Raw genomic sequence first — 23,359 nt, 5'->3', positions numbered from 1 at the left:
GCTTCAGACCCTTTTATACTGGAGCAGCCTTAAATAAATGAACAAAACTTTCAGACTAAAACTAATGTGGGCAGTGACTAAAACAGCCTTCAGACCTCACACTGGTGCATCACTTCCATGCTCTGCAGTGATGGGAGCCTTCTTAAAACCCACACGGTCTAAGCTCATAGGGAACTTGGACTGGAACACAGGACTGACACTTCTGTGCACTGCCAAGGGAGCTGAGCCACCCCTCTGCCTTTTCTATGTGAAGCAAGGCTTAATTTTATGCAAATATTGCAACTGTTGTTGTACTTTTTATACTAAAACTCAAGCAAGGATTGAACCAAAATTACCTACAGTCCCCAACAGCCCCTGCCTATCTATTTTTAGCTTTTGGCAATCATACAGCAAGCGGTGCACAAAGACAAAGCAGAGTACAAGCCCATGAAAATACCAAGCAGGAGCATTTTAATGAGCGCTCATAGCAAAGAAAGCAAAAGGAGCTGACAAGGTTCCAGTTCTCCACTCTAACAGATCTGTGACCCATAACTTGGTGAAGCTCCCAGTGCCCTCCCTGAGCCTAACCACTAATTCACATGAACCATCAGACTGAAATAACCTAGTGTGAACACAGATACACTCCAGCTGAACAGAAGCAACACTTAAAAGACAGTTGTGAATGAGTGAAATAAAATGCCAATCCAACCAAAACCAAAGCAACGTGTAATTCCCTCCCTGGAACAGGTCTGCTTTAGGTAGAAGAAATGAGCTCAGAGGAATTAATGCCATTGTGATAACCTCTCCAGATTCCTATGCACAGCCCAGAGATGACCAGCAAACACTGCACACTTTCCCCAAATCATGTATTTTAGTATGCAAAATGCACAGGACACGTTCACACACCCATAACACAGAATTCTGCAGATACCAGCTTCATCCTAACCTCATGATGATTTGCTATACTGGCATCAAGAGCTTATCAAAAATTCATTAAGTGCTGTGTGGCTTTTGGCACTGTCATGCTGAAGAGATCTTTCAGCTCAAAGGAAAGGTTGCACTGGGATAATTACAACTGCACTACATTAAAATACAAGATGAATGGCTATGGAAAGCCATGAGCTACAGGAAGATTAAAGCATCCAGACTACCAACAATGACTTGCATTCAGTTTTGTCTTGTAGCTTCTCAAGTGCAGCATTTTGCAGAGGATAAGGAAACCTGCATAGGAACTGAAGACGCAAATAAACGCATCCTGGAGATACAGGGATTAAAAATGGAAGTTTTGAGGGGTTTTTTAAATCTTAGAAGGGAATTTTCAGTAATTCTTGTTAGTGTTAAAGCCCTAAAATAGCTATAGGAAAATCACACTGTTAATGTCTGAAAGGTGCCAACTGTATTGCTTGGTGCTGTACATAACATATATTCTCTTTTTCTGAGATAAGTTTCCCAACCATTAACCCTGTAGGTGTCAGGAGGAATGTCTCAGGTGGATGTTCTAGTTTCCATTTCACATTAAAACTGAAATGCATAAATTAAATAGGTGGTTATATACCCCATTATTGTGACATGTGACAGTTAAACAGCTACAAGAGAAAAATGCTGCTATACTTGCCAATGTAGTACAGAGCAAATGACCTCTAGCCTTGGCTTTTATCCTGTCTCTTCAGCCTATAGTATCTCCATCAGGTGAAGTCCCGCCTGAGCTGTGTGAGCATCCTGTTCCCCTGCTCTCCCACAACAGGTTGTTATACTCCCCTGCCCAGCTGTTTGTGGGGCCTTGTGGAGAGCCCACCCTGCATGCACCAGATGGAAACCCACTCCTTTTACTCCTGCTGGCTTTCCTGCCTGGCTGTACAGTGCCCGTGCTGCGCATGGACAGGCTGGAAGCAGGAGCAAGGAGCTGCAACAACATGTGGAGCAACACCATTCCTGAACACTAACTGTGAACTAACACAGCCACTGTCTCATTCCTTTACATTGACCCTTGCCTAATGCATTATCTAGAGTACTCTGAGCTTTCATGATGCAGGGTGGATGCCCAGAACATTCCTGAATAACCCCCTATACAAGATACACCAAACTGCCTCTATGTGCTTTGGACTTCCGTAACTCCCCCTTCCCTACGCAGCTACTGTAGCTGCTGCTGCCCAAGCTGTGATTACAGCCCAAGTGAGACCCTTTCACTTGGCAGGGTGTTATTTTCCCTTGATGAAAACACAGCACTGCTCAGTCAGTCTTCAGAAAAAAACCCAAAGCAGACAGCTAAAAACAAAGTATGACTGAACCAAGATGGAAAATGTTCGTAGCAGAAGGAAAATAAGTGAAGGAACTCCATGACAACTCATACTGAGGACTAATTCTTACTTTTTTCCAGATGTGTAGAGCACTAAGGACTAACTAGTGACTGTTTTCCTCCATTACTTGCAAATGGAACTTGAAGATGCAAGCTGAAAACTATGCGTTATATTACGACCAACCCTTCAATTTATTCTCTGTGGGCTGTGGATGTGCTGATTCAGATGGCTCCAGTCTGCTCCTCTAACCACTGACCCCATCCTCACAGCCTGGCTGGCAGAGAGCACATTTCCAAAGGAGCGAGTCATTCCACACACAGCTGACCCACTCCCTGTCTCTGTGTAACATGTCCCTCTGGTTTAATACTGACAGCCCCATAGGTACAGTAGCGAATCTGAACGTGTTGACCACTTCCTAATTGTGTATTTGCCTATCCCCCATCCACGGCGGGTTGCTAGAACATAACTCCAACAGATGTACATGACTTCTGAGGCATTAACCCCAGCTTTGCTTTTATGCTTTGCCAACTCTCTGATTTTGGGAGAGTTATCCACCTGCAAACACAAGCGGAGCTTCGTGAGCAGAGGAAAGCGCTGTTATTTAGTGCAACATTCCCTCACAGTGAACTTCAGAGGAGCGGGAAGGGCACTGTTTGCCCTGTGCACACACACTGGGACAGTGATAGGGTCAGTGAGAAGGGCAAGTGACTGGGGCAAAGCCTGCTGTAACAGCACAGGCGGTGACACGGCTCTGCCTCCCACCCACCAACAGTGCTGGTGACAAACACCATCATTCCCCTCTACGAAGTAACAGAGACAACTCACAGAGCTCTGGGCAGCAACGCTCAGCGCCTGTTATGCAGGCAGTGACTGCTGCCACCAAGGACAGCCAAAAATACCAGGTGTGGCATCAGTCACTGATGGCCTTGCGAATTCCAGCCCGGCCAGGGAGGGAGATAATGATCCCGTGTCCCATAAGGTGGAAACAGTGCAAATTGGGTGGGAATGGCAACTCTCCGCCTGGATGCCTGGGAACACCAGCTCCAGGCAGCACGGACCCAGGCTTGGGGATCACCCCACTGCTTGTTTCATGTTTTGGGGTGCAGCAGAGCCTGCTGCACCGGCATGCCTTGGGAGCCAATGGCAACACCATAACTGCACATGGGCTCAGCAAACCAAGCTCTCTGGAAGGAAGGAGTTTCATGGTGAGTGCAGCACGCGCAGCTCTGGCACACTGGTGAAACCCTTTCACCTTTATAACTTTTGCAATCTTGCTGCAGGAGCAGGCCAGCACACCACAGAAATAAAAACCCCATCATTTAGTGCAGTGTATTTCCACATAACAACATCCTGCTCTCCCCTAAGCTTATTCCAGCATTACGCAAGGCTCCCCAATGCAAAAAACAAACCACTGCATTTTCTTCTAGTATTATACATGTATCTCACCTTGCTAACAGGCATGACCCTATGATTTTAAGGTCTAGCCATGTAAACTTAAGCATGTACATGGATGCAGATGATCTCTCTGCCCCGCAGCCACAAAGTCTAATCAAAACAGACAACAAAGACTCAGTCAGATATTTCTCTCAACCACTGGAGCCCAATGAAAACAAGACCAACGAAAACAAGACCAACCCCAAAGCCCAGCTAATAATCATTTTCCTTTCGGAGTGGGACTGCCTTCCCAGCAAGGCACAAAACCCCTCTTTCAGGCCGTGTGCGTATGGAAGGCTCTGTAGGACAACTGGCCCAGTGTAATCAGTGCAACACACTGGTGCTCAGTGCGGCAGCACCAGGGGTGGGTAGAACTGCTTTTACCAGGCAGAGTGCATGCAGAGGGGGAAAAAACCAAGCTCACTTCACTGGTATAGAACACACTGAGAGTGACAGACCTCCAGTGGGGGTGCTTGGAAACGGGAAAAGGCAGAGAGGAAGGAAGACTCATACAACCTCATACTTGATGGGTAGGAATGTGAGCCACAACGGTGACCAAAGCCTTCCAAAACACAGGGAGGGTTTCAGGATTTGTGAAGGATATCAAGGGGCAGAGATCTTTTTCCACTAAAGGAGAATTTTTCCTCATGCTCTTGGGCTCATTGGTGTCGCTGCCACAGAAAAGGGGATCTGTTAAAACAACTAAAAAATACTAACTGGAAATACTCAGAGTGCTGTAACTGAGGGCTGTTACTCTGCATTGTGCTAGCTGTGACAGCCAGTGAGCTGCTCTATAAATAAGCCCTGCTGTAAGCTATTAAGCTAATATCAGCCTATATATTTTGAGCATCAGGAAGGTCTCTGATAAAATCAGAAACGCCTGTTTAGAGGTAAGCACAACGTGCATAGAAATAGCCACATCTGACCCAAGTGCTCTGAAGAACCTCGGAAGCTCAGTCTTAGCAGGAACGCCTTTGGAACTGAGGAGATCTGCGCAGGACTTTTCTCAGGCATTTCCAGTGGGTCAGGATGAACATCTGTGCTGCAAAGACTGTTTCTTGGATTTAAGCACTGATCCGGTTTGTTTCAGGCTTTCACTCTGCTTCTGGTTCTAAGCCCACATCATAAATAAAATTACTTTTATCTTAATTGAATCCTCTCTCAGGGATTATTCCCAGTTTCTATTATATTGACTCACTGTCTGCTGGGAACCAGGGGACTTTTTAGCTTTATTTCGGTACCCTGATGATATAAAGCTCTCCACAGTCTCATTCTGGTTGTAATGAAAGTTCACGCAGGAATTCAGGCTCTCTCAACTATTTGCTCAGCACAGAATAACTCTGCAGTGTGAAACGCAGCAATGAGTTAATGATGTGATTTCTCAAGGGAAGCTTGCACGACAAAACACACCATTCAAACCAGAGAACCATGCCCCGTGGAGAAACCATAGCGTGAAAACAGCTGGCTATTTTTACAGCCCCAAATTGCTGTGAGAGAGCACCATCACCGAGCGCCTCACTTCATAGCTCCATTCCTGGAATAAGCTCCCCTGGAATGCACAGAAACCGCTCTTGGCAGGGAGCACGCAGCATGTCAAACACTGACCGCTCCAAGAATGTGCCCAGCGACGGCCCGCAGCCGGTCAGCTCCGCAGGCACACAGGTAGGGCTGTGGCACTGCACTCACTGAGAGGCATTTGAAACTACACAGATCTATTCTGCCGTGAAGCCACCTTCTTTCCCTATCCTCATTCCCCCCCCTCCCCCCCCTCCCCCCTTCTTCCTTCCCCTTTGTCTGAAGCAAACGGTGGATCTCTGGATTTGGGAGATACAATAAGTAGAAGGCTATGACAGGCAAGTATTCACGAAAAGCAGGTTTCTTGCCTATTCCAACTTTCGCCTGCTTGGCAATGAGACCGGTATTTCCACGACAGCGAAATCACAGGAACTCCACCTTCCTCGAGGATCTTTTGCAATAACCCAGTATTTTTCTTTTCACAGCTTTAGCATAAGGATAAGTACAAATCTAGTCTAATAATCATCTCAGACTACTTGGAGTTAACTCTGCAGGGTGAGAGCACGAGCAGCCGCGCAGACGCACGCCGTTTGCAGACTTACCACAAACGACAGTTTTCTCTGTTCATACTGTACCTGATTGTCCTGACCGAAATGCAGTATTTCCACATCAGATTCCACATGGCACTGCCATCTCCCTTCATGACCTTCTCCAAAAGTGTTTGCAAAGTGAGAAAGATTCCAAGCCACTCAAGGAACAAGTTTAGCGGCTCACGACCAAGTTAGTCCAAGTTCAGGCAGCAGCCAAGCACTGATTCACGATTTCCAAGTGATTCCTCCGACCTCCACTCAAATGAACTCAGCGAGAAGCAGCTTTCTCATCTGAAGTCTCGGGTTACTTCTTTCTTCATGATTTACAAGACTCACTGTTTACATTGCTTGCAAGCCAGCAGAGATTATTAGAGGCTGTTCAGAAAACTGCATATAATATTGCTCCAAGTTGTCAAGTAAGAAAAACCTACACCTATGCAGCACCTGCGGAAAGTCACTCTGATTTATTTTGCTTCAAAAGTCTGGTAACACAGCCTCTGAAAATCACTTAGGAGAGCTGTAAATGCTTACCAAATACACACGAAATCAAATGGCTTAGGCTGCATAAACTCTCGACTGTTGGCAAAGTCCTTGTGTACTGTAATAAACTTTTTAGTGCCAAAAGAAGTAATGAGTCATTTTCCAAAGCCGTATTTGAACGCAGATGAAGTTATGACTTGCAACAGTGAGTATCATCTATGACAGCCTATAAATTACATCCAAAATAAGATAGCAAGATCTGATGAAAACAAAACAAAAAACCAAACCCCAACTTATTCATTATGCACATGGAATTCTCTTACTGTGCTGAGTAAGTTTAAACACACAGCATTTACTGCTAGAAGTCCAAATAGAATTTAAGCTTTGACACACACACCCATAGAATCAACCTTGGACCAAAGTATTATTATTGTTGTTTTAATTCTTGTTACCCTTTTTAACTGAAGGACGAGCCCTTTAAATTCTGCCCTGGTTCCTCCCAGACCACCCTGAAAGCTAGTGTTGTTGCTACAACAGATTAGGATTGCTTCCCAAGCCTTTGCCCAGCCCACCAGACCACACTCTCTTCTCTACACAGAGGTCAACAGCATGATGGTCAGGGGCTCTTCTGGATCAAAGACATTGGGTATGTGTTTATACTATAAAACTTCATTAAGCAAGAAACTAAGTTCATGCTACTTCTCCACAGAACAGGACACTTGTATGATTAAATGTTTGCTTTCTGCTGCACAACTCCATTGTGTACAAGACCATTTTATCTAGGACCTTGGGACTTGCTACTACTGTCCTGGAACACACTCTGTTTCAGGGGGTTTCTGACAACTGTTCTGGAGCAAGCTTGTGATGGCTCCTAAAAACCAGTCAGGCCAAGTCCCACAGCACAGTGTACATTTTAAATCAGAAGCCTTAATGAAGAAAAATCACATCAGAACATTTATACATCTGTGCTTAACTTAACCACCAAAATACATTTCAATGATGGACAAAGCTACGTAAGGTCAGGCAGACCAGCTGAGCTCTGTCCATTACCTTACTTAACTTGCAGACTTGAGAGATGAAGTGCCCACAGGACAGATACCCTGATTTTTGTACTGTGTACACTTGAAATATTTCATTCAGCAAAATTAAGCTATGATATAGAAACTATAAAACCAGTAGTTTGTTTTCTGTGTCCTATAAAGGTACCAAACAGCATACTCAGTTGTGCCAACTACACCTCTTTGAACTCATACTCAAGGCCTCGATGTAATGGATGTATTTAGATTATAGATGCCTTGAGTCACCTTCAGCTGCAATATTTTGATATTACCAGCATGTGCAGGAACAGTATTTTTATCTGTCTCTAAAGATAGATTGAAGTAGGTGAGATCTACAAGAAAACAGTATTTTAACCTTCCTGATCCACAAGCCTAAAATCTGTGCCCAGCCAGTGACCAAATGGACTGAAGCAACACGAGAGAGCACCACAGGACGGAAGTGTGATGCTGTGGAGTGGTTTGTACATACCTCGATTTTGTTTTGTTTTGTTTTTTAAACATTGCTGCAGCATCTCCCATTAAAAGGAGACTATTTATGAAATATTGTAGAGAGTATTTCAGCTCCTATCCTCATGAGCTGAATTTGTCCACTCATTCCCCCAAAGAACTGAATGAATCAAGGCAGCCCTGCACTAAGCAAGCATTAATTCTGCAGGGAATGGAATATATTTGGAATATAGAACTGACAGGGAACCTGCAAAGACAAAATAACATACATCCAGAAAAAGCTGAACCCTGCATATCACATAAAGAGTCAACATGACGAGTATTTCAGCTCTAGGATTAAATCCCACACATAAATAAAGGCTATTTACTCTGTGTGAATACACAGAAGGGATTGCTCCTGAAATGCTGTTTGAGAGGTGTGCTTAAACCCAACAGCAGCCTGCAACACTTCAGGAGGGCAGGGAGAACAATGCCATTGACTAAGCATGGATACTAATAGCATCAGCTAATGGCTGGTGGCTTCTGAACATACACAGATGTGAAGAGCTGGTGATTAATCAAACCCTACAGCTAATTCTGTCCCTCCTGATGGGCTGCCTTTTCTAAAAACAGCTCCTGTGTAATAAGATTACTGAGAGGTAACCCAGTATCAAAGAGAAAACTGGCTGATCAACTATTCCTTACCATTACGAAAAACCTTATTCAGGAATGCAGGAACTCTTCCAGCAGCAATAAGACAGTAGGTTCTTTTGTCTTAGCTGTTTACTTCTCCTTTGCTGACAGTGGCATCACCATGCCTGGAACAAGGCACAGATTAGCATATCAAATGATTTCACCTTTTTGAAGCCTTGTTTGCTTTCACTGTCTGACAAGTCAGGATGAGCCCCAGCACTGTAGGAGCCAGTTGGCATCGTGTCTGTGTTTGACATGGATTTTCCACTTTGTACATCAATCATAATCTATTATAACGATGCCAGCGACAATCTCCTCCCACACTCGCATGTTTGGCCAACAAATCCCAGGCAGTCCAGGGACTTGGGCTGGTAACACAGGCTGCTGGGAGGCAGTTGCTGCCTGGCTGGTTTGGTATTCCTCCTTGGGTGGAACAAGGAAAACTTCAGCTATCTCTTCCCCTTGACATATAACAACAGATTCCATTCACAGAACATCACTGGATCCACCCAGTCACAATGTGCAAGGTTCCATGCTCCCTGTGAGACAGAGCTCCCCAAACAGAGATACTTAGTTTGGCAATTCTTTCCCTCCCATTATATCCCCTGTATCACAGCTTTATCAGATCTGCCCTGCCTGCAGCAGGTACCTATAGCACAGCTCTCAGCACTGCTCTGCCTGGATCCACAACACTGCCCTGCTAATGCTTCCCATACTACAAGCTGACTTTGTCCTGACAGCTTACAGCAGGAAGGTGCAAGGAGAAGTTCTGTCTTCTTCCCACTTCAGTACATTGGCTTTTCCAAACCCAGCATCATTACATCTCCCAAGCACACTGAGAGACTGTTTTATTTTCAGTGGATGTATTAGTAGGCACAATCATGAAGTGCTGCCCCTGCATGAGAAAATCACATTGTTCTTAGGTCATCCTTACCCCCTGCATTCCTTCTGGGGACAAACTGTTCCTCAGCTCCATCTAAACCTGCCCTGGTGCAGCTTGAGGCCGTTTCCTCTTGTCCCATCCCTTGTTTCTTGGGAGCAGAGCCCAGCCCCTCCTGGCTCCATCCCCCTGTCAGGCAGTTGTAGGCAGCCATCAGGTCCCACCTGAGCCTTCTCTGCTCGAGACTGAACCCCCCAGGTCCCTCAGCCCTTCCCCATCACACTTGTGCTCCAGGCCCTGCACCAGCTCCGTGCCCTTCTCTGGCCCCGCTCCAGTCCCTCAATGTCTCTCTTGGGGTGAGGGTCCCAGAACTGAACACAGGATCCAAGGTGCAGCCTCACCAGTTCCCAGTGCAGGAGCACAATCCCTGCCCTGACCCTGCTGCCCCACTGGTGCTGATACAGACCAGGGTGCTGGTGGCTGCCTGGGCACAAGCTGCTCATGTTCAGCTCCATCAATCAGCACCCCCAGCTCCTTTCCCATGGGCAGTTTCCAGCTGCTCTTCCCCAAGCCTGGGGCATTGCAGGGGGTTGTTGTGGCCTAAGTGCAGGACCCAGCACTTTGCCTTCTTGAACCTCATCGCATTGGCCACAGCCCATGGACACAGCCTGTCCAGATCCCTCTGCAGAGCTTCCACCCTGCAGCAGATCAACACTCCCAGCGAACTTGGTGTCATCCGCACATTTACTGAAAGCGCGTTCAATCCCTTCATCCCGATCATCAGTGAAGACATTAAACAACACTGGACCTAACACTGAGCCCTGAGGGACACCACTGGTGACCGATCACCACCAACTAGATGCGACACCACTTACCGCTACTCTCTGGGCTCTGCCATCCAGACAGTGTTTTTCCATACGTTTTAGGAGAAATCTTTAATACAATCACTAATCCAAAAATGATCCAATGCCAAGTTGGACACAGGGGCTTGGAGCAAGCTGCTCCAGTGGAAGGGGTCCCTGCCTGTGGCAGGGGTTGGAGCTGGATGGGCTTTAAGGTCCCTTCAACCCAAACCAGACTGTGAGTCTATGATACCAGCTCTGATCCATCCCCACCTTGCTGCCAGGTCACTGCTGCCCAGGCAAGGTCAGCTCAAAGCACCAGCGGCTGCAGCTCTGCCGTCCTGTGCTGGCACAGGACACAATAGAGCCGAGGCTGAGCTGTGCAGGGCAGCACAGCTGACTGGGAGAACCAATGCTGCAAAAACACAGGGGCAGAATTCACCAGCCCGCTGTCAGAGCCCCCACCTTGGCCACCGCCAAGCACAGCCCACATGTTTTAGTAATAATAACAGGATTTTCCCAAAGGGTTTGATTTCTAAGAGAAACCAGAGCAACCACTGCCAATGTGATGGAGAGTAGCTAAGGATTCTTAAAATAACATAAAAATACATAAAAATAGGGGTAGGGAGCAGGGAGGGGGATAATGGCCAGGAAAGAACTGGAGGATTTTAATCTATTTTCTATTTTTTACACTGGAAACAAAGCTGCTGCAGGCACTGATATTACAGGGGACATCAATCATTCCAAGTATCTAAAATTGCTGGAGCTAAGGTTCCTTTACAAGTTGTAGGTGGTGGATTACTTTTCAATGATATTAATAGAAAGGCAGTGCTTAATTTGGAGTCTCGGATGCTGTTATTGTCCCCCCTCCTGAGATTCATTTGCATTTGGCAGCACAGCCTGCCTGATAAGCAGAGAGCTGTGCCAGGGTGGCGGGGATGGGAGTGGAGGCTGTCATGGAAGTAACCATGGAGGGGCCTGGAGGAGCTGAGCACCCGTGACACTTTGTGATAAAGCCCTGTGCTCCGGATGCATGCATCACTTTACACATGACATGTCTGCAGCCAAGATAATCTTGCTGCTTCAGCTGCGCCTGGGCTCATCCTAAATTAGGTTAGTATAACACGCCTATGGAGAGGGAAACAAATCTACTGCAGACTGCAGAGTGAAGAAGGCAATTTGCTCACTTTCCTGCAGTTTCTACCAGGATAAAATGATCACAAACCCGAATTTAACAACATTTCTATTATTATGCAATAATATTTATAGGTCATTTGACAAAAGGAAATGTGAATGCTAGCACTAGCATGGTTTTGGTCGTCAGGCCAGTTCTAGACCTATTTTTAACTTAGGTAGCACTCCCTTTATCCAGCAGCTATTACCAATTAAGGACTGAGAGGAGTCTTACAAATAGATGAGGTCCAAATTTTTAGCTTGAAAAATATTGTGGCGCTTGAGACAACTTGGGGGTACCTTTAGACCTTCACCTTGGTACAAGTCCGCACTGTTGGGAGATGGATGGGGTTAAACAGAGCGTTTTCACCACACACATTTTCCTCAGCCTTCACTCTGGTTTCGTTCCTCCCCTTTCGCACTTCCTTCCCTGGTTTTTCACGGGCAGTGCTGAGCATATGCAGAGCACACTGTTCCCCGGGAGCCCAGAGCAGCCGCATCCCAGCCCCTCTGCGGAGCACAGTCAGCAGGCTGCTGGCATCTTGATAAAGGGCATCCCCTCTCGCCCCCTTCAAGCTGGCGAGGCTGCGCTGCTTTGGAGAGGCCCCCGCAGCACCCTTCCAGCTGCAGCTTCTGACAGACTCCTCATACGTCCCCAGGCCTCCACCGTGCTCCCAGCCTCCCTCTTCTGTGATTTAATCTTGGAAGACTATCAAAGGAAACTCAGAAAGCTCCCAGTCCCCTCCGCAGGGCACATGGCCAAAGGCACAATTAAAATGTGACTGCTCTAGGGGCTGCCCATCGGTTGCATCTAAACACAGCAGAGCGCAGCTCGGGAGAGGGAAGGAAGCCTGGCAGAGCAGGGGCTCTCCAGGGATGCAGCTGAAGGGCAGGCACCACCGGGAGCTCCAGCACAGACACCGCCGCTCTTCTGCAGCCTGACATCAATGTCTGAAGCTCTGCTGGTGGAAGGCTGCAGTCTATAACAGGATGGGGAGTGGAGAACCTGAGCACTCACAGATGGTGCCTGGGTGAGAGGGAAGGGGGGGTAAAGGAAGGATTCAGGAAGCCCAGACTTGACATACTGCGGGCTGCAGAGAGGCAGAAAGGAGAAGGGCACGTACACAAAGAACTGCCTCTGGTCTGGAACACAGTTTGTCGGTCCCAGCAGCGCTTAGAGGAGACACAGCACGGCACCGTAGGTTTGTGCAGGATTTGTGCTCAGCAGTGCCCAAACCCCACAGCACTGTGCTGAAATCAGCAGACCGACAGCTAAGGGATCCTGTCAGATGCGTGCCCGCCAGGCAAGAAGGAAAAGCAGCCTTGTTAAGGCAAACAAGAAGCATGAATTTAGGGATCTGAACAATACATTTTCAACTCCTGCACAAAGACTCTCTCCTAGATAAAGCAACACTGGTTACATGACAATGAAGGCTTCAACCAGGTAAGCAGGTTGCCTGAATTCAAATTTCTCAACTTCAGATCACTTCTCTGAGTGTAGACAAGTCCTCAGACTGCCTTTAGGGCATTTTGCTACTTCATGTACTTATTTGAGGGTTTCCTCTTCATCATTTTTATGCCGACTGTGGGAATACTGCAATCTGCACTGCTTGCGGGCTGTACTTCAAGAGGAGGGTGGATTGGGGGGGATAAGGATGAGGGAATTTTATGCTCTCAGCTGCTCTGAAACGGCACAAACGTTGCCAACACAAACCTCTGGAGAGAGCTGTGCTACAGGCACATGACTCAGCCCTGCTCTGGATGAAGTCACTGTCAAGTGAGAGCAAACTGTTTGTTCCTTACAACATATATGGTGAACTCGAAGCGCAAGTTCAAGGCAAAGCTTCAGGAACTTTTCCCACCCACTTTGCTATTGTTTTGTTCAAGATATGGCAGAGGAGCTCATAACTTACCTGACAGCCAGAAGAAGAGCAAACCAACTGACATCAGTCTCTGTAAGTAAGCATAAGAAGTGCTCTCATGAGCTAGAACCTCAGGGTTTTTTTCCACCCCCCTGTTACTGAGATCGGTAACCAGTATACAGCTGTTGTTTCCAGGAATACAGGACAACAGTATTGCACACATTACCTAGAACTTTTTTTCCTGTATTTAAACTGGTTTTAAATAAGGAATTTAACAGCATTCCCTTTAACTATGTAGTAACACATGGCCTTTGAGTTCTTTGCATCTCTTTCTATGCTGCATTTTACTTGAAGGAAACACTGCACTGCTCTGTGCTGCCAGCAAACACATTCTCTGCACATTTCAACCCACCTCACACAATGCCAGAAGCAGACCACACTGTTAACACCAGAAATGAGAACAAAGACTATCAAAGCACATTCTTTTTAACAAAGAGTTAACCTAGAGGACAAGCCTGCCATAGATCATCTAAAGCACATGTACTGCCTTTGAAACTGCATCTAAATTAAGGCTGGCAATTCCTTTAATGGCTTCAAATGCTACAAATTTTTCTTGGATAACAGAGTGGGCAAGAGGATGCTCACAGAGCTTCAGGTGCCCTGCACAGTGCAAGATTAAGAATGGCTTTTACAGAGCTTCTGACACCCAGTTACTTTGTGATATTCGAGTACGGCAGCAATAAGCTGCTCCTACCAAGCCGATCGATGAAAGCATTTTCATTTCTAATCATCCCTGAAACGTCCTGAAGGGACTGAACCAAACTACAGACCTGTTCTTGCTTGGAGATGGGCTAAAGCTCATGATTCAGTCTCTCCTGAATCACCGTGTTGGAATTGCTAGTGCCAACTGAGGACTAGCAGAAACAATTCCAACTAATCTCTGCTTCAAAAAGCCAGTCATCTCTCACTCTTCTCATTCCTGGAATCAGATGCTTGTTGGAAGTGGCCCCAGTTGTTCTGTAAGGGACTCATGCCTCCTTTGGAGGGACCAAGCTGATGAAAAAAGAAAAAGAAGTGAGAAGAAATCATTTACAAATGGTTTTGTTTGTCAAGGACCTGGGTTGCACTGAAGGAGCCTTTGCAACCTTGGCACTTGCTTTATGTTTTTTAAAACACTCTTACAAGAAGAGAGAACACATTCTGGGAAGGAAAATCCCTCCCCTCAAAGGACAGACTATAGGTGCCTTCACTGCCAGACACACATTTGCTCACCTTATGCTTTACCCTTAAGGCAATGCTGATGGTAACCATTTCTGGCTTGGGCTATTCCACACCAGCTGGCAGAAGCACGGCACCATGCGCCCGCCAGCTAAAGGAAATCTCCACTTTCACATGCTAAACCTCAACTCACCTGATTTTATAATCGCCCACTGAGTAACTCACGAGACATTCGAGACATTCGGCCTCAAAACCCCACAGCAGCCCTACAGGGATTTGCTCAGCTCACACTTTAATCTGTAGCAGAAACACATCCTTATACCTCTAGGATTTGTATTCAAAGGACACCCAAATCCAGCACATAAGCAAGGGGTGGTGGCGCACAGACCAAAATGCACTCAGTGCTCATGGCAACAGTCAAAATACGATTTTCATAACTTAGTGAATTATCAAACATTTCTGGGCCAGGTTTCTACCCCCATGCCCCCAGTTTACTGTATGCAATCTACTGCAACTTGGAGAGAAGCAGGCTGTTAGTTTATACATGTGTTATTGGAGGCATCAGCATCAGTACCTCGCAGTAACATCACTTGTGAATATCCATGTGCTGGGCGCAGTGCTGGCTACTGAAACCACTCCCAGATTTAAGAGCCAGACTAAAAGCACACTTGGTTTATTTTGCCCTATTTCCCCCTTTCCCTCATAATAATAATATGGAGGGAATAATACCTCACTGCATCAATTCCCATGAAGGACCACAAGCTCTACAGAAGCCCTCTGCTGTAGGCTGGGTGTCTGCCCTTAGCTGCGCTTCTCTTTAGGGTTATCACACGCACAGCTTGCTGCAAAGGGCTTGGGAATGGGATTTTTCCTGTGTATACCTGAATACATTCAAAACCTATCACCTCAGAAGGCAAAACCTGTCCTAGTTTTACTGTGCCATCACTCAATCACTATTTAATCAGTGCCCCATCTGGCACTGCAGCCATGGAGGGGACCGGCTCACGTGCCAAACCTGCTCCCAGCCCCTCCGCTTTGGGCAGCGGGGACAGGCCACCACTCACTCTGCCTGAGCCTGCTGGTGCCGTCCTGCTCTCAAGGGTTTGAGGATAAAGCACACTTCCCAGGCAGCAATGCAGTGTGCTGGCCCTACCCCGACACTCAGCTCCATACATTCAGGGTGTACACATCGCGTGTGCATTCTACCTTGCAACCAGCATGAGCTGCTATGCAGGAGAGATCCAAGACCTAACACACACTGCATGGGCTGCTCTTGAGGTCCACGAATCACAGTATAGATGCACATTTTCATGCACGCAGCTCCTGGTGCAAGACAAAATTGTACCATAAATCAGAATTGTTCAGGTCAAGCTACAGACGGGATCCCACAGGACTTCCCCGAGTAACACAAACTGGAAAACAGAGTGTGATTTCAGACCATATAGCAGTAGAAGCAACAAGAAGCATTTACAGCAGCTTTGAGCACTGGCTGTGACTGAAAACACAAATCATGCTCTGCCCAGACAGTCCACAAAAGGAAAGAGAAGTCACATTTCTTGTCATGTATGGCTTGCAAAGTGCTGCTGGGGAGGGTGAGTGCCCAAGGAGCTATGAGCAGAGCTCCTATGGCCAAACAGTGTGGCTCTGAGTCAGCCCAAGGGCTCAGGAACACATGGCTCAAGTGGGAGGTGGCCAGCAATTCCACAGCATCCCTGGGCCTGCTCTGCAGTCACCTGCTTCCATAGCACTGCTGGTGTGGGGAAAGGTACCCCAGGCCTCGGCACTGCAGCTCTTCACTGCAGCCATGACTGGCCACCAGGTAACAGTGGCAAAGGGACACATCCTACAGGGACATATCTTTGCCTGCACCACTAAGGTGTAACAGGCAACAACCCTGATGCTGATATTAAAAAATCATGCAACAAGACCCATGCAATGGAAATGTTACTCAGGTCCTGTTTTGGTTATTCTTATTGTAAAGATGAAAATAACACATACATACATACAGCCAGGCAGACACAGAACCTGCCCTCAGCCCCTTGGCTCTTCTCCAGAGCACTTGAAACAATTTACAATCACTAATAAAAAAGTAATTGAAAATAAGTCTCCTGAAAGCTGTTTTTTCCCTTTTCATGCTGAGCTTCCTCACATTTAGGTTTGTTGTGCTGGACCGCTCGCTTTCGCACTTGTTTGTCACCGTGCCTCAATTGAGAACTTACTTTGTTTAAAACGTGAGAAAATTGCTACTTCCCGTCAATTTTCTTCCTTTCCAAATGACAAATGCAAAGTGCTTCTATCTGATATTTAAGCGCTCAAGGCCTCTTTTTACTTCTGTTCATGCAAACACCCTCCAGGAAGGCTCAAGTAGGTTTTGATGACAAATAAATTAACAATGTGGAAGGAAATAAGCGGACAGTCCCTGGCTGTTGGGGAGGTTTCCATTAGGAGATGTAGAATAACTCTACTGTAATTCATTTGTGACAAAGCTGGGGTTTTGCCAGGAACCCAAGAGACAGAGCTCTAGTTTAGTTGTGTGTGTGTGTCAAAACAGTCTGGCCACATTTCTATTATTTTATATGGTTTCTCAGCAAGGAAGGCATTGCAATGGGCTGGGAATAGGCTGGGAAATTTTTGGCTTAGAAATGGAACCAGTGAAAAGCTGCAAGAGGAGGAGAATAAAGCTATCTTTTGAAACTTCCCAAGCCCATGGTCACAGATGAGGGCCCTATATTACTCAATGCCAGTGAGTGCGGGGCACCCCTAAAACCTTGAAAACGCTTGGAACAGTTCCCTTTTCCAGCCTTCAGTCACTGCATGGAAAATCCAGCCGCAATTAGCATTTAGCACAAAGCACTTTCTGTAGGCTGACAATAGGTAGTCCCACCAGAAAGTGTATGTAACATGAACAGAATCCTATTTTAAGGCATTGCATGGATTTCATTAATAATGAAGTAATCCCCACTTTTTTTCCCCCAGAAATATATGTGATTCACTCTGCTTAGAAGCGTAAATCAAGAGCAAGAAAACAGAACTCTAGATTAAAAAGCACCAGGGGAAGTTCAGGGACATGTTAAATGGAATTGCTTATTTTGCTGTTCCATTAAATAGGCAAGCTCAATGCCTCTGACACCCAGCCCTGTTCTTCATGATCACTATTCACCATCAATCATTTAAGCTGTATGTCAGACCTGCCCAAGTGAAGTACCCATTTCCCTGAGTGACTGTGATGTGCACTTTGTGCTGGGAAGGAGGTGAAAAATGAACTATTATATTAGTAAATATCTCTGGGAAAAAAGGATCTTCTCTGCATTACATAAATTTCCATGACATTCCAATTAATCTCCTAGTGCTATTTACAGTCTGTGCACTGCACAGCACAGGCTACTGTGCTCAAGATAAAATATCAGAGAAGTCCTGAGTCTTTAGCTGAGGTGATGTGGCTGAAAGTAAATGTTAAAGCCACACAGCATCGCCACCCCTCACATCTGCATGCACAGAGACAAAAGTGCCTGACCATTAACGCAATAAAAAAGCTGCTTTACCATCTTTGTCACAAGTTCTCATTAATTCTCCACCACTCCCTTTCTCCTGCATATTTGCCTTTCAGCAGTAGAGCAAGTAAAAGCACCAGTGGCACCATGTGCAGGCACCGCGTTCTGAAAAGCATTTCAGAGTTAATGTTTTCTTACCTTTTATAGAAACCGTGAAGAGGCTGGAGACATAAAAACTGCCAGTAATCCAAGCAGAAGGCCTTTAACTTCAGCATTTTCAGACCCTTCTGCTGCAGCAAGCGTAGCGTGCAGCTAGGTTTCACACCACCAGACTTTGTTGTTAGGGTTCGAATGACTCGAAGCCAGTCCAGCACGCTCCTCTCCTTACTGCTGCAGCGTAAGTCGCGCTAATTGCTGCCAGCGCCCGCAGCTCGTCCTGCACATGGCACAGCACCTGCACCCTCACAGCACCCCACTTCCATACAAAGAGCACTCGCACAAAGGACACAAATTCATGTGCGCTCTTTGATCCCGGTGGCGGTTCAGCTCTCCCAAAGTCCCCAGTACTACCGGGATAACTGATATTACACAGAAATCCCACTTCTCCTTTTGGCTATTTTAGGCCATTCTAAAAGCCCTCTGGTCAAACAACGTGTATATATTCCAGTCAAGGGTTTTGAAGGACCTTTGGAAAGCATCCTTAAAGCTGACAGAACTTCGGAAAATGTAAGCAATTATCCCAATCAGCTCTGACATCACCCGCGCTGTAACCACAGCGGCGCAGCGAGCCCATCACATGGGAGCCGACGGTTTTTTTCCCCCTTTTTTTGTTGTTTTAAATGGAGCAACACGCAGCTCCGTTCCGGAGCTCCTCCTGTGTCAGGCACCGCTCCATTGTCTGCCCGCACCCAGGGGAGAAGCTGCGGGCTCCTTAGGACGGGGGAGGGCAGGAAAAAGGAGGAAAACCCAAATCAAGGCTGCGGGATGCGCGCCCCCCCCCCGCCCCGAGCGCACGGACCCCGCCGGCACCGAGGCTCAGCACCGGTTGCCCGGCAGCGGGGCCACGCCGGGGCGCCCGCGGCCACCGCCATTGGCCGGCGGAGACGGAGGGGCCGGCGGCGGGCGGGGCGGAGCGGAGCCGGCATCAGCGGCACCGGCATCAGCGGCACCGGCTGGGGACAGCGCCGGGAGCGGAGCGCGGCGGGCCCGGAGCCGCACAGGGCCGGTTTAACACCTTCCTTAACCCCCTCTCACCCGCCCCTCCCGGTACCGACACGCACGGCCCCGCTGCAGGAGCTCCCCAACAGCGCAAAGTGCGGGGAACGGTATGGCAGAAGGGTGAACCTCAGCAGCACCTGAGCCTTTATGGTGCAGTTGTTAAGGCCCAGAGAGTGTCCGAGAGGAGACCGACCCAGCTGCGTTAGGACAAAAGGAACCGGCCTCAAGCTGCACCAGGGGAGGTTTAGATGGAGCTGAGGAACAATTCCTGCCCCAGAGGGTGCTCAGGCATTGGAACACGCTGCCCAGGGCAGGGCTGCAGGCACCGTCCCCCAAGTGTTCACAGAGCATGTAGACGAGGCCTCAGTGCCATTGGTTAGTGGTGGCCTTGGCAGCGCAGGGTAAAGGTAAAACTTGATGATAAGGGTCTTCTGCAACCTGGCCGATTCTGTGTGCCCAGTGTACTTTTCCAGACACCCACCCTCTTCCCCCCCCCCCGAACCCGGGGTGTTTCTTATTCTGTTGAATGACAAAATCACTAATAGTAAACACTGAGCATATAGGTTGCAATACTATCAACAAGGTATAGGAGCGTAGGAGTTCAATGGATACACCAACAAAACCAAAATCAGAAGCTGGAGAAATACTTCAAAGGTTCTGGCACATGGAAAGGTGTAAAAAATATAAAATTACACAAACACACACACCCCATTTAAAGTGTTAATGATGTTAATTATTCATTATTAATTATAATTAATTATTTAGAGTTACTTCACTTATGTTAAGTTAAAACCGAACCCTAATGCTTAACGTGAAGCTCCTCCCTGCGTAGCCGTACCCCACTCCCCCAGCGCTGGGATAACCGGCTATATTTAGGGACCCTTCTGGCTTCTGGCTTTACTCACTGTCACCGCTCCTTTACATCAGTGCTTGACACTTCTTAGAAAAGTGGTTTGTGCAGGTTGGCTTGAAATCAAATTGTAAGTGTGTTTGAGCACAGAAACGGGCAGGTTCCGCCTAAGCAGCACTCAAAGCCACCTTTGGTTCTTACCTACAGCCACGCTGTACAGTACAGGGTGAGCGGTGGATACCAACAGGAGAAAAGCAGCTTGCATGGAGCAGCACAAACTTGATGGATATTTCATTTGGGCTTTTACCAAGCTGATTTCAAGATTCTCTTCACAATAGCAGTGTCTGTGACTCCTGCATGGCCTCACTGCGAGCTCTCTCAGACCAGCATCAGAGCTGGTATCACTGTCACAGCGATTCCTCAGAAAACACTGCTGCTTACTTTTGAGAAGCAAGTCCCTAACAGCATTAAACAATGGAAAAGCTCAAGCCTATTTTTCCTCTCGAGCTCACATTCCCTTGGGCTTCATTAGCTTGGCAATTTTCAAGACAGCGATGCTAAGGGTATTTAGATTTTCATACTGAAATCCTCCATCCCAGCTTTTCATCCCTAGTACCAGCCCCTGTTTTCCAGGGATAGTTCTGTCTAAAGAGGAACTGAATGACAGGCCCTGGAGATGAGGGGCCTCCCAGGGATCTCCAGCCCTCCCTGGAGCTGCTCCTGGCTGGGGCTGGGCCAGGCCCTTTACAAGACTACAGTGTACTGCCAGGAGGGTGACATGCAAACCTTTCCCCCTTTACTCCCAAGAACAATCCAATAGCAAAAAGGATTATTTATGTTAGAGCTTTCCCTACTGGAGCATTCTGTCTGAACCCCTTGGGATTCCTCTGTAAAAACAAAAGGATGGAAAAAGAAAGAAAAAAGGAAGTGGCAGCAAGGAGTGCCTCGCTCCAAAGAATCCGGGAAGAAGGGGAAAGCCATACTGGGACAGGTAAGCTCAAAAGGCACCATTCAGAGGCTGGATGCTGAAATGAGACTTTCCTGAAAGCTTTGCCTTTCACTGCCCACCTTGCAAAGCAATTTCCTTCTCTCCATCATACCCTTTCCAGAAAAAAAACCCAACTCTTTGTCACTTAATGCCTTATTCCTGTATACGAGATGGGCAGAGAGAAGGGGCACGTACCCATGGATTTCTGACACTAACCAAGGCTGATTATCCCACACCCCATGCAGAGAAAATGCTAATCAGGATTTGCAAATGCAAAGCAGCCCGCTCTCAACATGGTCTTCATTTTTACTTGTCTTCCAGAGGAAAACAACAAAGACAATTAAGCTTCATCTCACGCTCACCCTGGATATAAACCGAGTTCTTTCAGAAAGGCATTTACCAAAACCTTTGACTTGGAATTCTCAGGCCTAATAAGAGGAGGAATTGTCAGATGTGCTGCAGCCCCAGCACTGGCACTGTCAGTGACCAGCTCACTGAACGTCTCTGGTCATTTAGAGCTGTGCCACACAGAGGCAGCTCTGGCAGTGAGGTACCAAAGCCTCTGGCAGCAGTGTACCAAAGCCTCTGGCAGGGGTGTACCAAAGCCTCTGGCAGCAGTGTACCAAAGCCTTTGGCAGCAGTGTACCAAAGCCTATGGCAGCGAGGAACCAAAGCCTTTGGCAGCAGTGTACCAAAGCCTCTGTCAGGTCTTTCAAACACATCAAGATAAAAGGGCAAAAGGAAAACCACAGAGGACACCACCTCCTCTCGCAGGGTGGTTTCTTGTCAAGCCACAACGCTCTGAGGCTGAAGGAGAACAATCCACCGAGGGAGAGCCTCGTATAAAAGAACCCCAGCATGAAGTCAGTGCCTGCTAGAATTACACTGATTGCAAGTGTTGGGAAATCAGCACAGTTGACTTGTCTAGCTCCATAGTCTTTAATCCTTCATAAAATACGTAACATGAACAACCGATATTTATATCCTTACAGTGATTGAAAACTATTTCACTTGCTCAGAAAACCAGCCTATCCTCCTACTTACATGGAGTACAGAATTGGAAGCTTGCAGTAAGAAAATTGTTTTCCATGACTCTTTCACAACTTCAGGGTGAAATGCTTCAGTAGCCACACACAAAACCTTCATGTTAGTGACTCATACACTGTGGGGCTCGAGAATATCGTTGTGACATTAGGTCTCTTTCTCGATACTGGAAATCAAATAATCTCCACCTGCATACTGGTGGGAAATCTTCCTGGGCTGCTCATATAAAGAATAAGCAAAACTTTCATGTTAAAGGTTCTGGCAAACCAGATCTCTCTTTCTGCCCTCTTACACATTTCTGGGTACCGCTTCAGCAAGCTTCCCTTCGCAGCTAGGGTAAACGGATGAGCTGTGGTCATGCTGAGCCCTTGGGCTCTGCTGCACCATTGTTATACCCAGGCTTGGAATGGTTTAGATACCAATCATGGAATGGTTTAGAAAGAACCTTAAAACTCATCCAGTTCTGACCCCCTGCCATGGGCAGGGACACCTTCCACTGGAGCAGCTTGCTCCAAGCCCCTGTGTCCAACCTGGCCTTGAACACTGCCAGGGATGGGGCACAACATGCTCTGCAGAGACATCCAGAGCATCAGGGACATAAAAATCAAGCCCCCCTTTTACACAAAGGGAAGTTCTGGTGCCCAGAAATACTCCAGTAACTCAAGCCAAAGTTATTTTCCTTGATACTAACCTTCATTATTGGTTATTAAATATCTTTTTTTGCCAAAATATCATGAAATAAAATAGTAAGAAAGTCAGCATGAATAGAACAGCAAGTATCTTTCCTGCACGTCTGTTCTCTACACTCATACAAACACTAGTTGATCAGTTTGTCACAATATGCCACAAATATCTGCAAAGCTTGACTGCTTCTATTTCTGGACCAGAGGAAGCAGGTCTGCAATGCAACACTCCAGAAGGCTCACATCACAATTTAGATCTTAGGAAACAAAATATTTTCAGCTACCAGCTGAAAGCTGACAGAGTCCAACTCCAATATCCAGAACAATACTGAGCAGACTATGGAGGAATCTGTGCGAGCCAAAATATACAGACATGTATGTAGCATGCCAATGTGTGCAGGTTTGTATAACGGACATGAGCATGCTTTTCACATTACTCTTTCCAGCACTGGGCTTCTCTCTGATCTCACCACTGTGTAACTTTCAAATGGAACCTACACACAACTGAAACCTAACCAAAGCAGGAGTTTAGACTGCATTGTCCCAGAGCAGGAACTGACCTTGCTGATGGGGACAGGAACTTAGGGAGCAGAATGCAATAAAAGCAGCCTGACTAGAACATGCAAATTGCTTGACAG

General features: G+C 47.0%; 2 protein-coding genes across 9 annotated transcripts in view; one reads left to right on the top strand and one right to left on the bottom strand.

Annotated features, from left to right (window-relative positions):
• Positions 1-23,359, top strand: part of HDAC11 (histone deacetylase 11) — a 656,323-nt gene that overhangs the window by 268,089 nt on the left and 364,875 nt on the right. The gene's annotated exons all lie outside the window — the stretch shown is intronic.
• Positions 1-23,359, bottom strand: part of IQSEC1 (IQ motif and Sec7 domain ArfGEF 1) — a 335,931-nt gene that overhangs the window by 136,494 nt on the left and 176,078 nt on the right. Inside the window, exon 1 of one of the 8 annotated variants that reach the window (XM_061357818.1) lies at positions 18,137-18,668. The exons of the other annotated variants lie outside the window; for them this stretch is intronic. Coding sequence (XP_061213802.1) covers positions 18,137-18,213 — 77 coding nt within the window. The 5' untranslated portion in view covers positions 18,214-18,668. Of the gene's footprint in view, positions 1-18,136; positions 18,669-23,359 lie in introns of those variants that run through there. 8 annotated transcript variants of the gene reach the window in all.

This window comes from Neopsephotus bourkii, unplaced genomic scaffold, assembly GCF_033783945.1.
Source record: "Neopsephotus bourkii isolate Nb327-2 ecotype Australia unplaced genomic scaffold, CSIRO-AGI_Nbou_v1 NB_923, whole genome shotgun sequence".
Taxonomy (NCBI): Eukaryota; Metazoa; Chordata; class Aves; order Psittaciformes; family Psittacidae; genus Neopsephotus; species Neopsephotus bourkii.
Note: the sequence above shows the minus strand (reverse complement) of the source record. Positions and strands in the feature narration are given on the sequence as shown.